General features: G+C 37.2%; 2 protein-coding genes across 7 annotated transcripts in view; one reads left to right on the top strand and one right to left on the bottom strand.

Moving 5' to 3' along the window:
• Positions 1 to 13665, bottom strand: part of LOC116850005 — a 65922-nt gene that overhangs the window by 40855 nt on the left and 11402 nt on the right. The window lies entirely within an intron of this gene.
• On the top strand, positions 473 to 4463 carry LOC116850003 (ATP-binding cassette sub-family G member 4-like). Of its 3 annotated transcripts, XR_004379235.1 has the most exons (5): positions 473 to 668; positions 752 to 2515; positions 3130 to 3230; positions 3317 to 3751; positions 4114 to 4462. XR_004379235.1 is itself a non-coding variant. In XM_032827765.1 (2 exons), the coding sequence occupies exon 2, from the start codon at positions 807 to 809 to the stop codon at positions 2604 to 2606; it is 1800 nt and encodes a 599-aa protein (XP_032683656.1). In that variant the 5' UTR covers positions 473 to 668; positions 752 to 806; the 3' UTR covers positions 2607 to 2700. The 3 variants fall into 3 exon arrangements, 1 of the variants encoding a protein (XP_032683656.1); XR_004379236.1 differs by having other exon boundaries at positions 2918 to 3751; positions 4114 to 4463; XM_032827765.1 differs by lacking the exons at positions 3130 to 3230; positions 3317 to 3751; positions 4114 to 4462 and having other exon boundaries at positions 752 to 2700.

The raw sequence follows: 13665 nt of genomic DNA, 5'->3' as shown, positions 1-13665 counted from the left end.
ATGTGACGCGCACGACTCTATCGTCTCGTATGTACGTACGTAACTTAAATCATATATCAATTTCTATATTTGCGAAACGGATAGTATTAGCTAGATAATTTACTTCGGTTTTCTTTACAGTGTGAAATTATAATACAGTGCGAAAATATCACGTTGTGCTGCATATATATTTAAATCTAAAAAATTATACTTTTACGGCAAATATATAAATATTTAATAATACAACGACGACTGCGCACCGAAAGTGTAAAGTTTACCTCCCTAGCTAAAGTTTACCTCGCTAGGTAAAGTAGCGTCTCGTTGCAATTCCAAGTATAGTCTCGTCGCATCATCGTTCGGGCGTCAAGTTGCTGATACAGCAAAGGAGGAAACTTTCGGTTCTCATGTTGCACAGTTCGATTTCGACCATCATTCCGTTGCCTATCGTCGAAGCGCTTTTTCCGGGTCCGAAAGGTCAACAACGTCCAAACAGTGCTTTCTTTCTACGGAGTGAAATTTCTTCAGACAATTAGGGATTACAATCGAGATACCCATTCCAATAAGGAATACCTGCACGAAAGTAGCAAATCGTGGGTAGAAATTCGTGCATGTGAAAACAGTTCTTGCACGTGTCAACTAACGAAAAATCAAGATTGAAATTTGTAGTGATCTCTTTTTATGCTACGAAGGTTGGTATTCTCGTTAGTATTCTAGTCAATGTTCTAAAATTATCGATGAATCAACAGAGATTATAAAAAGATACTATCATTAGATAACGAAAATATTCGGGGCGACTTAGAGTCAAATAAACCGTAAAATCTGGCACAATGGAGCGCAAACTCTACCTCACCAACATAACATGCAATCAGAAGATCGACGTCAAGTTCTTGGATCTATCGTACGCAGTCCGCACTAGATATTGCGGATCGAAGAAGCAGATCCTCAAAGGTCTAAACGGAATTTTTCGATCCGCCGAGCTGACGGCCATTATGGGGCCGTCGGGTGCCGGCAAGACAATGTTGCTGAGCATCTTGAGTGGCTTCCAGGAAGGCTTGTACACGGGGACGGTGGAGTACCTCAAACAAGGTAACAAGCAGAATCGGTACAGTTGCAAAAAACAGCTGTGCTACATTCAGCAGACAAACCATCTGCATGACTACTTCACCATCAACGAGGTCATGATGATTGCGAGTTATCTGAAGATTGATCGGAGAATTTCGCGTAAGTCAAGGCAGATGCTGATCAACGATATATTGAGCACACTTATGTTATTGCACATCAAAGAGACCCGAACTGACCGGCTGAGCGGTGGTGAGAAGAAAAGACTGAGCATCGCCTTGGAGATGATTGATAATCCATCGCTCATGTTCTTAGACGAACCGACTACTGGTCTGGATTCTTCGGCGTCTGTGCAGTGCTTAACCGCGTTGAAGAAACTGGCGCAAACCGGCAGGACGATTATCTGCACCATACATCAACCCAGCACAACGCTTTATGAGATGTTCGATCACATCTATCTGGTAGTGGACGGTCACTGCATGTATCGCTCGCCACCAGGCGATACGGTCAACTACTTTGCTCGGCAAGGTCTTCAGTGTCCAAAATATCACAACCCTGCGGACTACATGCTGGAAGTGGTGTCAAAGGAGTATGGTAATTACGACGAACAGTTGATCGCGGCAAGCAAGTGGCCTGAGTCGAATGACGAGATATGTTCGTCGAAGTTATCATGCAACATGACCCGACAGAAGATATCCAACAACAATCAGATGATAACATTGACGTGCCCGCCAACAGAACTGATGCGATTCTGGGTTTTGCTGCAGCGCTACATGATGTTAACATATCGTATGCGCAAGACGGTGTATATCCAACTGAGCGGTCACTTATTCGTATCGGTGCTGGCCGGTCTTATTTATAAACACACCGGCAATGATGCCAACAAAATATTTGGCAACCTCTGCTATTTGTTGGTGAGCACGTTATACCCATGTTTCTTCGGATTGATGTCGGCCGTGATCAAGTTTCCCTTAGAGATTGTCATTCTGCGGAAGGAGCACTTCAACAATTGGTACCAGTTGAGAACTTGTTATATAGCCATATTGGTGAGCACAATACCGTTGCAGACGATCTACGGCTTCCTGGGCTCGTCCATCACCTACTACATGACCAGTCAACCGCCTGAATTCTCTCGCTTCTTCATGTATCTGCTCATCAATATCTTATCTTTCTTCATTTCCGAAAGCCTGGGCTTAGGATTGGGCGCGACTTTCGAACCTGTCAATGGATTCTTCGTCGGATCTATCATCGTGTGCGCCATGTTCTCTCTCGCCGGTCTTATAGTCTTCTTCAAGGATATGACCAGTTTCATGTACTACATCAGTTACCTGAGCATGCTACGATACGCCTTCGACGGTGCGGTTCAATCCGTCTACGGCAATGGCCGTGAGAATTTACAATGCTCAGATATTTATTGCCATTTTCGAGCGCCGAGTACGATACTGGAAATGCTCGACATGACTAAATCATCATTTTGGTACGACGTTGCTATTTTGTTGGGCTATTATATCGTGTTTTGTGTTTTGGGTTATATATTGCTAAAAATACGACTATCTAGAATGTATTAATAAAATTAGGATAAAAAGTATATAATTATGCTATTATTGCTGTTATGAACTTTGATATGAAAGTAATCAAAATAAAGATTATAATTGGAGATAACTTACGTGGGAAGACACTCCATAGTTTCGATAATCAACATTGACTCGAGAAAAGAGTACATTGAGAAATTGTGGGCGACTGGATCACATACGCAAAATTATGCAATTTAAATATGTTTCTGGAAATTTATTATTTTTACGCACTCAATGGCGCCTAGTAGTGATATTTTAGTTTCTTTTCTTTTTCGTTGTTTCGGAACCTTCGATTGTATTTACAGATTATCGAACATCGAACAGCTGTAAATCTTGAGCAGTGCCACAATAATGTAAGCAACAATATGAGGTTTCCCGCCAGCAACTCGGTGCACGCGATTAAAATTATCCTCGCAATCATCTGAATTAAAATTTGATCTTATTTTCAGCCTTATTATTCCATTCAACACATATTTTGATACTTTGAAACCTATACGTCAACCTCTTTTGATTCTAGTTAACCTATCCGAGTTGAAATGTTCCTACTTTTAGCCTGCCTATTCTATTTAACACTTTTTTGACGTAGGAGAAAATAAAAAGGGAAATTTCACACATCATGTGAGTAGGAGTAAATTATATCATTATAATTAAGGAAATATTCTAATGTGACGGGTAAAAAACTGACTTTTTGCGACTTATTATAGCTTGAGGCCTTGAAAATATGTCCCTAATATACCAAGATGAAAATCGTTAAATTGATCGAGTTATAAATGTTTAAAGGACACATCCTCCATACGGCGCGCCAACTGAGATGAATGACAAAGTGTTAAATGTTATTCAACCAATTTACGAAGATTTAACTATCGGTGGTTTATTACAGCAATGTCTCGAATAATTTACTCAGGATAATAACGAAAGTTTAAATTCATTAATTTGGACAATTGCACCAAAACATCTGTATTGCGGAAAGAAGATGATGGATGCTGCAGAGACAACGAGCACATTAAACGTTTTGAGCAGCGAGCGTCGTATGAGTCGAAAGGAACAAGAATTGCTAAGAGACAAAAGAAGATTAACAAACATGGGTTCTTTGAAGTTGAGGAAGATCTTTTGTATGGTCATGGTATAGCTAATTAAAAGTAAGTTACTGAAATTACTCATTATTTTCTTTATAGATACATGAGAATCTTTAAATGCATTTTTCTCCAAACGATAATTTTCAAATCGAGTGAGTATTTTTCTCAGAAATTACTGGATCGACCAACTTGCAGTTTTATACACATATAGTGTATATGTATTAAACTATTGCCAGAACTATAATCTTTTAAATATTTTTAAAATTACTATTTTCTCGGACTGCGAAAAGGTAGAATTTTTTGTAAAAATTCTACTACTATTTTTCAAGCGCTATTATTTGGTCAATTTTTCTTCAAATTATTTTATTTTATTTCACGCGATAATCACATTCATAAAGAAAAAAAAACAAGTTCGTTTATTTCAGATAACGAGGACGGTGGCAATCAACTCTCCCGATGGAAGATATTTTGCGGTGTGACCAGTTTCGTCTACTAGTATTTCTTCAATTTTGAATAAAAAGCTTTGACAAAATATGAGATATTTCTTCAAAGATAAAGAAATGTCAATACGAACCATTAACTTTGTAGGTTTAACCATTTGCTTGAAATTAATTCCCAAATATTGCCTTGAAACCGGGTGAAGAAAAGTGCTGATGAAAGTCAACGAATGCTATTGGAAGTTTATGATAATTATATTTCACCGATTTCAACATGTGAGTACTGGTTTCGACGCTATAAAAAAGGTGATTTTGACACGGAAGACAAGGAACGTCCAGGCCAGCCGAAAAAGTTTGAAGATAAGGAAGTGGCAGCTTTATTCGATCAAGACCCGAGTCAAACACAAGAAGAACTTGCAGAATCATTAAATGTTAATCGATCAGCGATTTCCAGACGTTTGAAGGCCATTGGAATGATTCAAAAGCAAGGTAACTGAGTGCCGTACGAGTTGAAGCCGAGAGACGTAGAAAAGCGCAAAATGAGCTGTGAATTGTTGCTTCAAAGACACAGAAGAAAAAGTTTTTTGCATCGTATCGTGATAGGTGATGAAAAATAAATACGCTACGATAATTCGAAGCGCAAAAATCATGGTACAGGCCAGGCGAACCATCAACATCGACGGCAAAGCCGAATATTCATGGCGCCAAGCTCATGCACTGTATTTGGTGGGATCAGTTGGGTGTAGTGTATTATGAGATGCTCCAACCCAACGAAATCATCACTGGGGAACGCTACCAACAACAATTGATGCAATTGAGCTGAGTATTGAAGCAAAAACGGCCAGATTACGCGAAAAGACACGACAAAATGATTTTCCAGCACGACAATGCTTGGCCACATGTTACGAAACCGGTCAAGGAAACGTTAGAAGCGCTTAACTGGGATGTCCTATCACACCCACTGTATTCTCCAAATATTGCTCCTTCCGATTACCATCTATTTCGATCGATGACTCATGGCTTGTCTGAGCAGCGCTTCCATTCTTATGAAGATACCAAAAAAATGGGTCGATTCGTGTATAGTCTCAAAAGATGTGTCGTTCTTTCGACGTGAAATCTACCTATTACCAGAAAGATGGGAAAAAGTAATGGCTAGCGATGGGCAATATTTTGAATGATCAATTTGTAACCACTTATTCACTATAAAGCCGTATTTTTACCAAAAAATCCCTTAAAATTAATGCACACTCCCAATATGATATACATCTATTAGATTTTGTCTGATGTGGAAAAACAATATCGCGGACAAAAGTTGGCAAGCTTGGCTTGGACCAGCGTCGCGCCGCGATCAGATAGTAAATGTTGGCTGCTGTGGTTCTGCCGACGTCGAGCCATGACTCGGCACCAGATAAAAGTCGGTAAACCTGGTTTGGATCGGCACACAGTAGCACTTTTGTGCCATTTTTTGGACAAATCAATCTGTAAGCCTCGATTCTTGCTGTATCGGAATAATTTTTTTTTTAATGAAAGGTCATTCTTCTGAGGAAAAAGTTGTCGAGGCCGATTTTCGATAATTGCCTTCATATGTTAATTAAACAATCCAAAAGAACTGAAAGAAATGTAAATCATTAAATCATTGAAGCCTATGGCTAACAAGCTGGGATATCATAAAAATTTAGAAAATATAATGCTGCCAATCGATTTCGAACAAAAGTGGAATATTTTGGACAAATCTTATATTTCATTAGCATGCAATATTTTACTTATATTATCCATTATAAAATTTTATTTCCTCTCCGTAAGTAGCTTAACAGCTTCTTCATATAGTATTTTTTCTTTCTTTTTCGGTTTTGTTCTTAAACTTTCAAGGTATGGATCTACAGATATAAATAGATAATTATACAAATCGTTATTTGTATCAACTCGTGACGTTTTGCGCGTATGCTCCGTGCGACATCTTTTTATATCTTTATTCCTGGATTTCTGAGGCTTCTCAGATATTCATCCAATAGGCAGCACAAAACTACTTATTATATCTGCTCCATGAATAAGCATTTTATGCAATGCTACAGGCATATAATACCATAAATTTTTTATAACAAAAAGTCTCGCTGTAGTTTTTGAATACGCTCGAAACCGAACTACGTCTATGTATTTTCCTGATACTAGGGTCTGTAAAAGAACATAAATTCTTTTTAGCAGATCTTCATCAAATCCTGTAATTTTGGAAACAATTTCTTTCATAATTTTGGAAAAATATACGCGTAGTATTTCCATCATTTGAAGTTCCACTATCTTGCCTTGGAATGTCAACTATTAGTCCTAATTCATTGCGCAACTGAATTCGTTTTTTAGTTTCGTTGAACAATACTTTATTGTTATCTGTCGTGGTCTATCTTTTGAATTCCAACCTGTACGAGACATATAATACGCATTCCATGCATCTTATCTATTTGTGTAAAATGGATAAGCCAAACTGAAAAACTGCGACATTGACAGTCCCGGCTTTTACTAATTCTAACTTGTTCATTTCTTTCGGGTTACAATGGCAAATGGGACACTTGACGTAGATGTATTTGTTGTTATGTATTGACAAATTTTGTCATTATCATTGTACAATGTAATTCGTGTCTTACTAGGATTGTTTCTCCGTTTTTCTCAATTTTCGTGCAAGAAAGATTTTGTATTTTTTCTTTAATATTTCCAAATTCAAGGAAAACTTTTTCTCTTTTCTTTTGTTTCTTTTGTCTCTTGTACAAACTCAAATTTCATGTGCCTACAAAAATTCGTTGATGAAGTCCGAGGATTCTCCCAGATACTTACTTCTGTTGCATCTTTTAAAACAGCTTTTAGGCACACTGGTACCATAGATAAAAGAAACAAATACTTATCGAAATTTTCAATATTTGTAAACTTCTATTTATATTCAATAAATCGACTGGTTCCATCAGCACCCCACTTTGTCACCAACAATATTTTATCTATTTTTTTCTTTGTCGACTCATCTATCATTACCTGAGGAATTTTAAGTAATCTTTGGGCAGTGTGATCAAGAAGAGCTTGAATTTCATTTGACGCACATGTTTCAGTTATTGTTCTTGCAGACTCCACAGGATAACAATCTTTCTTCGCATTAATGATGGTATTGTAGGAAGGAAAAATATCTGCATTTTTATCCTTTGCTTTTTCTCTAATTAAATTATATTGAGCTTTAGTGAGATCACTATCAATAAAAAGAGCTAAAGCTTCATCATTACTCAATTTAGAAACTGATTTATGTTTTTCTTCTGACTCATTATTATAATCAGATGAAATAATCTTTTTGATAAGTGGTATGGCCTTCTTTTTTCCGGAAGCTGTTAGCATTTTAAAAAACGCACATTATATTTCTTCTCTTGAAAGCATTTTATTAAGCTCTTCAGATTTTCTCTTTTTGTCTTACCAGAAGAAGATTCAAAAGGTTTTCTCTTTTTTGCATTGTCTTTAAAGTAAGATTGGAATGAAATTTCTGAATATTGATCTAACCACTTTTAATTACTTTACAAAAACAAGAAATTTTCAACTGAATAAAATTGAATGAAAATGATTTTTTTCATTTATCTCGAAATTTCAGCATAAAATATTTGTTTAACCTTTCCTTAACTATTTTGCCTTTATCTTCAAGATTATGAATTATTTATCAAGATTATGGATTTCATTTAATTTCTGAACAAGGAATTGAATATATATGTTTGCATCATCAAGTAGGATGCAACATAAATCTTTGTTTTGTAATTTAAGGTAATTTATTTTAAGATTGCGTGAACCCAACGTGACAAAAATTATAAAATAGAAATGAATATTCTAAGAGAGTTAGTAATTGTATTTTCTCGAAAATAATACGATATACGATATGTTAATAATATACAATATACGATATGATATATTTTAATATAGACATTACTCTTGAATTTTAAATAAAAAAAGTATATTTTAGGTAACACACGTTATATTGAACTCACAAAGAATCTTCTGTGAAAATTAAAAAAATCTGAAACTTTGCTTAATTATAGACTAGTAAGCCCTGATAACGAAATGATTTTTTTGGTGCTAAAAAACGATTTTAGGGATGGAAACAAAAAAAATAAAATATAAAAAATCGGTTTTTATATTTCGAAGCGAATATAATTGAAACGAAAAGAAATATGAAAAAAATGTTTCAACAAAAGTTTTATGGCTGTGAATGTACTTTACAATGGCGTATCTGGATTTTTTAAAAATAGTAATATTTTTCAAAATATTCCCACCACTCGTAGTTTTTTCTAATATTTTAAAAAAATTTTCAAATTTTATTAAAGCTTATATTACGCCAAATTCAACCTTGTATGATAAAGTTATGTTGCGGAAAATAATTCTTGAGAAATAAAGTAAAGACGCATGTTATCTATATTAATCTTATTCCCTCGCTGTTTTATGACGACTTATCTTTTTCTTCTTTTCTTCATAAGATCTCGCAAAACACGATAACGAAAACGAAAACATTCCGCGTACGCATGCATACACACACACACACATACACACACATATCTAATCATATTATTTTTATATCGCGTGAACTTATTGCGACAATTAATTTTACTTTAATATCAGTCTGCCATTTAATCTTTATTAAACATCATGTTATAATATTTATCAAAATGTCAACTTCCTTTTCCAAACAGTAAAAAGGAGATAAAAGGTCACGTTTTGAAGTTGTTTGGTTATCAATGTTATCGCTGGCATTGTTGCCTCTTTTCCGCGATACCGATTGGCAGTGCTTTGCGACCGGCTTCGTGTCACGCCGAGCTGTCATCGTGCCGGAGTCGAATAACAGTTCGTGCGTATTACGAGAACGGGGTTATAACGAGGGAGAATGAGAATAGAAGAGAATAGTAGGGAATGAGAGAGAGAGAGAGAGAGTAAAGGAGAATTAGAGAAAATAAGAGAGAATGGGAGAGAATAAATGAGCATGAAAACATTTAGCTATATTAAAATTCGTTTAATAATTATATATATGAGACTATAACAATAATTATGTACATGAGACTATGTATATTATGTCTATGGTCTCTTCCTACATGTTGTCTTCACTTTTCTGACCGTTTGCGGGATACATGTATACTATGTCCATGGTTGTACTCGAATGTGAATGCAGATTACAGGTTTGTGTGTGAGAGACAGGGAAAGACAGGGAAAGAGAGGAGAGGCAGATAGAGACGGGAAGAGACGGGAAGAGATGGGAAGAGGCAGGGAAAGACAGGGAAAAACAAAGAGAGACAGGCAGAGACACGGAAAGATAGGAAGAGGTAAGAAGAGACAGAGGGAGACAAAAAGAGGTAGAAAGAAGCAAAAAGAGACAGGAAAATACAGAGAGAAACAGGAAGAGACAGGAAGTGACAGGAAGAGACAGAAGAGGCAGGGAGAGGCAGGAAGAGACAATGCCGATTACAGGGAGAGACAGGGAGAGAGGGAGAGACAGGGAGAGATGGGGAGAGACAGGGAGTGACAGGGGGAGACGGGGAGGGACGAGGAGAGAGAGGCAGACACAGGGATAGACAGGGAAAGACAGGGAGAGACAGGGAGAGACATGGACAGACAGGAAGAGACAGGGAGAGACAGGGAGAAACAGGAAGAGACGGGGAGAAACAGAGAAAGACAGGGAGAGACGGGAAAAGACTGGGAAGACAGAGAGAGATAGAAAGAGACGGAGAAAGACAAGGAAAGACAGGAAGAGAGAGAAAGAGAGAGAAAAAGACAGAGAGAAATAAGAAGAGACAGGGAGAGACAGAGAGGGGCAGGGAGAGACAGAGAGGGGCAGGGAGAGACAGGCAGAGACAATACAGATTACAAGGAGAAGCAGGGAGAGACAGGAAGAGAGGGAGCGACAGAGAGAGGAAAGGAAAAATAAAGAGAGACAGGGAAAGACAGGGAGAGACAGAGAGAGACAGGGAGAGACAGGGAGAGACAGGGAGAGATAGCGAGAGACAGGAGAGGCAGGAAGAAAAAGGGAGAAACAGGGAGAGATAATGCAAATTACAGGAAGAGAAGGGGTGAGACAGGGAGAGATGGGGAGATACAGGGGAAGGCAGGAAGAGATAGAGAAAGACAGGTCGAGACAGGAAGAGACAGGGTGAAAGGGTGAAGCAGGGAGAGACGGGGATAGACGGTGTCTGACGGGGAGAGATGGGGAGAGAGAGGAGAAACCAGGAAAAGGCAGGGAAACACAGGGAGAGATAGAGAGAGGCATGGAAAAACAGAGAGAGACAGGGAGAGATCGGGAGAGACAAGTAAGGCAGGGAAAGACAGAGAGACTGGGAGAAACAATGCAGATTATAGGTTTGTGTGTGAGTGAGGTTTGTGTTTTTTGCTATGTAATTAAAGTGCAATAAAGTACAAAGAAAGGAGATCAAAAGCGTGCGCGTAGCGCGCGCTGTGTGCTAGTCCTATTAGTAAATGGGAGATGAAATGCTATGAAATTTTCAGTTACATCGAAATCTATCGAAACGTTGAGGCATGTTTTCCGCGATACCGATTGGCTGTTCGTAGGTTGCTAGATTCGCGCCGCATGTAGCTGTAACTGTAGCTTAGTCGCAGCGGTAACAGATCAGAGGTTGTGTTGTACTCGAATGTGAATGCAGATTATAGATTTGAGTTTTTCATATCATCTGATAAGGAAGAAAAGGACAAAACTAAAAAGATTGGCACCAATAGTTTTGCAATGCTCGACAATGTAAGCAACGTTTTTGATGAGACGTAGATAACATCTTAGAAAATGAACCCATTATTACAAATACTTCTGTTAGTCCGTCATATTATGATGATGATAGGAATAGCAAAGAAAGTAGTAAGGACATTTTGTAAAAATGATATGTGATTTGTCGACACGTAAAATAACATACACATAAAATAACATAAATTTAATAACAAGATCGAATTTCAGGAGTATGTATTAATCACAACTTTATGTATAAGACGCCATTACCACTTACTGGTTTACAATGCCGAACTTTCATAATAGGATCTTATAAATTTATTCCATGAGAAAGGGTAGAAATTTCTCAAAGTGGTATAAGATTTAGAACACCTTTATTAGAAGAAGGTAGGTCACTTTTGCTTTCTCTGCCTGCTGAGAAAAAAATTACAAAGTCTCTCAAAATATTTTCGTATTATTCAGATACAAATTTTGTTACATTTAATGTGGAATATGATGAGATAATTAAGTTGCTGATTCATTTTGGGGAAACAATGCCGGTATTATTTTTTCATACTTCTACGAGTGCGGGAAACATGATATAGAAATATTGGCAAATAAGAGAAAGAGAGACAGGGTGAGAGAGGGAGAGACATGGAGAGATAGAGAGAGACAGGGAGAGACAGGAGAGGCAGGGAGAGGCAGGGGAGAGAGAGAGAGAGAGAGGGGTGGAGAGGGGGAAAGGGAAAGACAGAGAGAGAAGGAGATACAGGGAAAGACGACGAGAGATAGAGAGAGAGAAAAACAGGAAGAGAGAGAGATAGAGGGAGAGAGGGAGGAGAGGGAGAGAGAGAGAGACAGAAAGAGACGGGGAAAGACGGGGAGAGACAGGAAGATACAAGGAGTGACGGGGAGAGATGTGGAGAGGCAGGGAGAGAAGGAGAGACGGGAGAGATAAGAAGAGGTAGGGGAAGTCAGGAAATGATAGGGAGAGACAGGGAAAGATGGGGAGAGACAAGGAGAGACAGGGAGAGACAGAGAGACAGGGAGAAACAATACTGATTACAGGGAGAGACAGGGAGAGGCAGGAAGAGACAGGGAAAGACGGGAAGAGATGGGGAGAGACGGGGAGAGATGGGGAGAAACAAGGAGACATTGGGAGAGAAAGGGAAAGACAAGAAAAGATAGGGTAAGACAAGGAGAGAAGGGGAAATATATATAGGCATAAAAAAGGCATGTGATCAAAATCTCGAATGTATCGAAGTCGTATCGAAGCGTTGAAGCCTCTTTTGGCCGTCTCGATGCCGCGTTGCGGTCGTGTCGTTTGCTGCTGTCATTGCGAGGAATGACAGCTGAGTGACAGTTTTTGTATCAGAAGGTTATATCAGGTTATACAGGTTATATCAAGTTATTACAGTTTAATAAGTTGTGAAGTGTGTTGGCCGTGATAATTCTCTGAAGAGAAAAACTTTAAATAGTACTACGCAATGTGTACTCATTGTTTATTGAAACACTTGCTGCTACCACTATTAATTCTGTAATAATAACAAATTTATATTTTTAGGTAATAGTGATTATAACATAAGCGACATTGAACTATCAAGAAAGGAATCTTCCAAACTTGGAAATAATATCAATTCAGTACTACAACTGAGTTGGTATCGTTTTTATCAAGTTTTGAAGATTCTTCATTTGACAGTTTGATGTCGCTTATCTCATGCACATGTATTCTACATATATTCTCAAGTTTAACACAAAAGATCCAGTTCTATTACTATTACCCAAGAGATATAAGTCTACTATATATAGTAGATATAAGTATTACTGTTACAGTTGTATTTAAAGTGATTAATATCTGTACTAAATAATTACAGAAGAATCCTCTAATCCACTAATCTTCTAATAAAAGATGTTGGAGGATATTGGATAATTTTATCTTAAATTCTCCTTACAAATGTGGAATTGAGGATAATATCAGATAAGTGTTATTATCGTTAAATATACATAAGATATATAAGGAAGAAGAATTTATATTTCTAGGAGAACAAGGGAAAATATAGTAGTCGGGAATGAGAAATGTATACTTGGAGCGTTCATGAGAGAACTTTTGAACCAAACAGAGAAAGTTAGGACATAGATCACCTGTTTGTTCATGCTAGCGTCACTACGTTGCTTCATATAATCCAGTAAATTTTGGTACTTGATGTAATTGTTGCTACCCACGACGAACACGATCATCTTTTGAAACGTCGGCCGATTCTTCGGCATTTACTCGATATATTTGAGCTATTTCGGGTTCAAGTAGCAATAGTCCTCGGCGCGGGAGAACTGCTAAACCTAAAAAACGTACTGCACAACTTTTTTTCTTATGTAATTCATATGCTTTTGCGTTGCCGTTTTTTGCATATTTTTGGGTCTTTGGACACGTATGCCACCTAAATGTATAATCTGAAAAAGTTAATTGTAGCTTTAATAATAATAATAATAATATATTTGAATTTAATTTATATATTGTTTAACTATATTATTGTTGAGGTTGTAAAAATCGAATATTTACATAATTTGGTTTTATAAATGACTCAACTTTATGAATTTCTTCGTTCCAGGCTACGACTTGTACACGTTTACCACATCCATTATTCAAATAAAATTTAAAAAATTGGTACTGATGCTTATCGTCTACTAAACGTGTCGATTTAATGCCGTCTACGTATTCGATGATTTCCCTGTTTTTAATTAAAAATATAATTTATTTTATATATTGTTTAATATGTATTATATGTATAAAGTTATATATATATATATATATATATATATATATATATATATAT

Source organism: Odontomachus brunneus, unplaced genomic scaffold, assembly GCF_010583005.1.
Source record: "Odontomachus brunneus isolate Ranch 3 - 2012 unplaced genomic scaffold, Obru_v1 Obru_scaffold_130, whole genome shotgun sequence".
Lineage (NCBI taxonomy): Eukaryota > Metazoa > Arthropoda > Insecta > Hymenoptera > Formicidae > Odontomachus > Odontomachus brunneus.
This window is presented reverse-complemented; position numbering and strand designations above follow the sequence as displayed.

Bases quoted from the DNA above. Each gene is read 5' to 3' on its own strand.
- LOC116850003 (XM_032827765.1), top strand. From the start codon at position 807: ATGGAGCGCAAACTCTACCTCACCAACATAACATGCAATCAGAAGATC.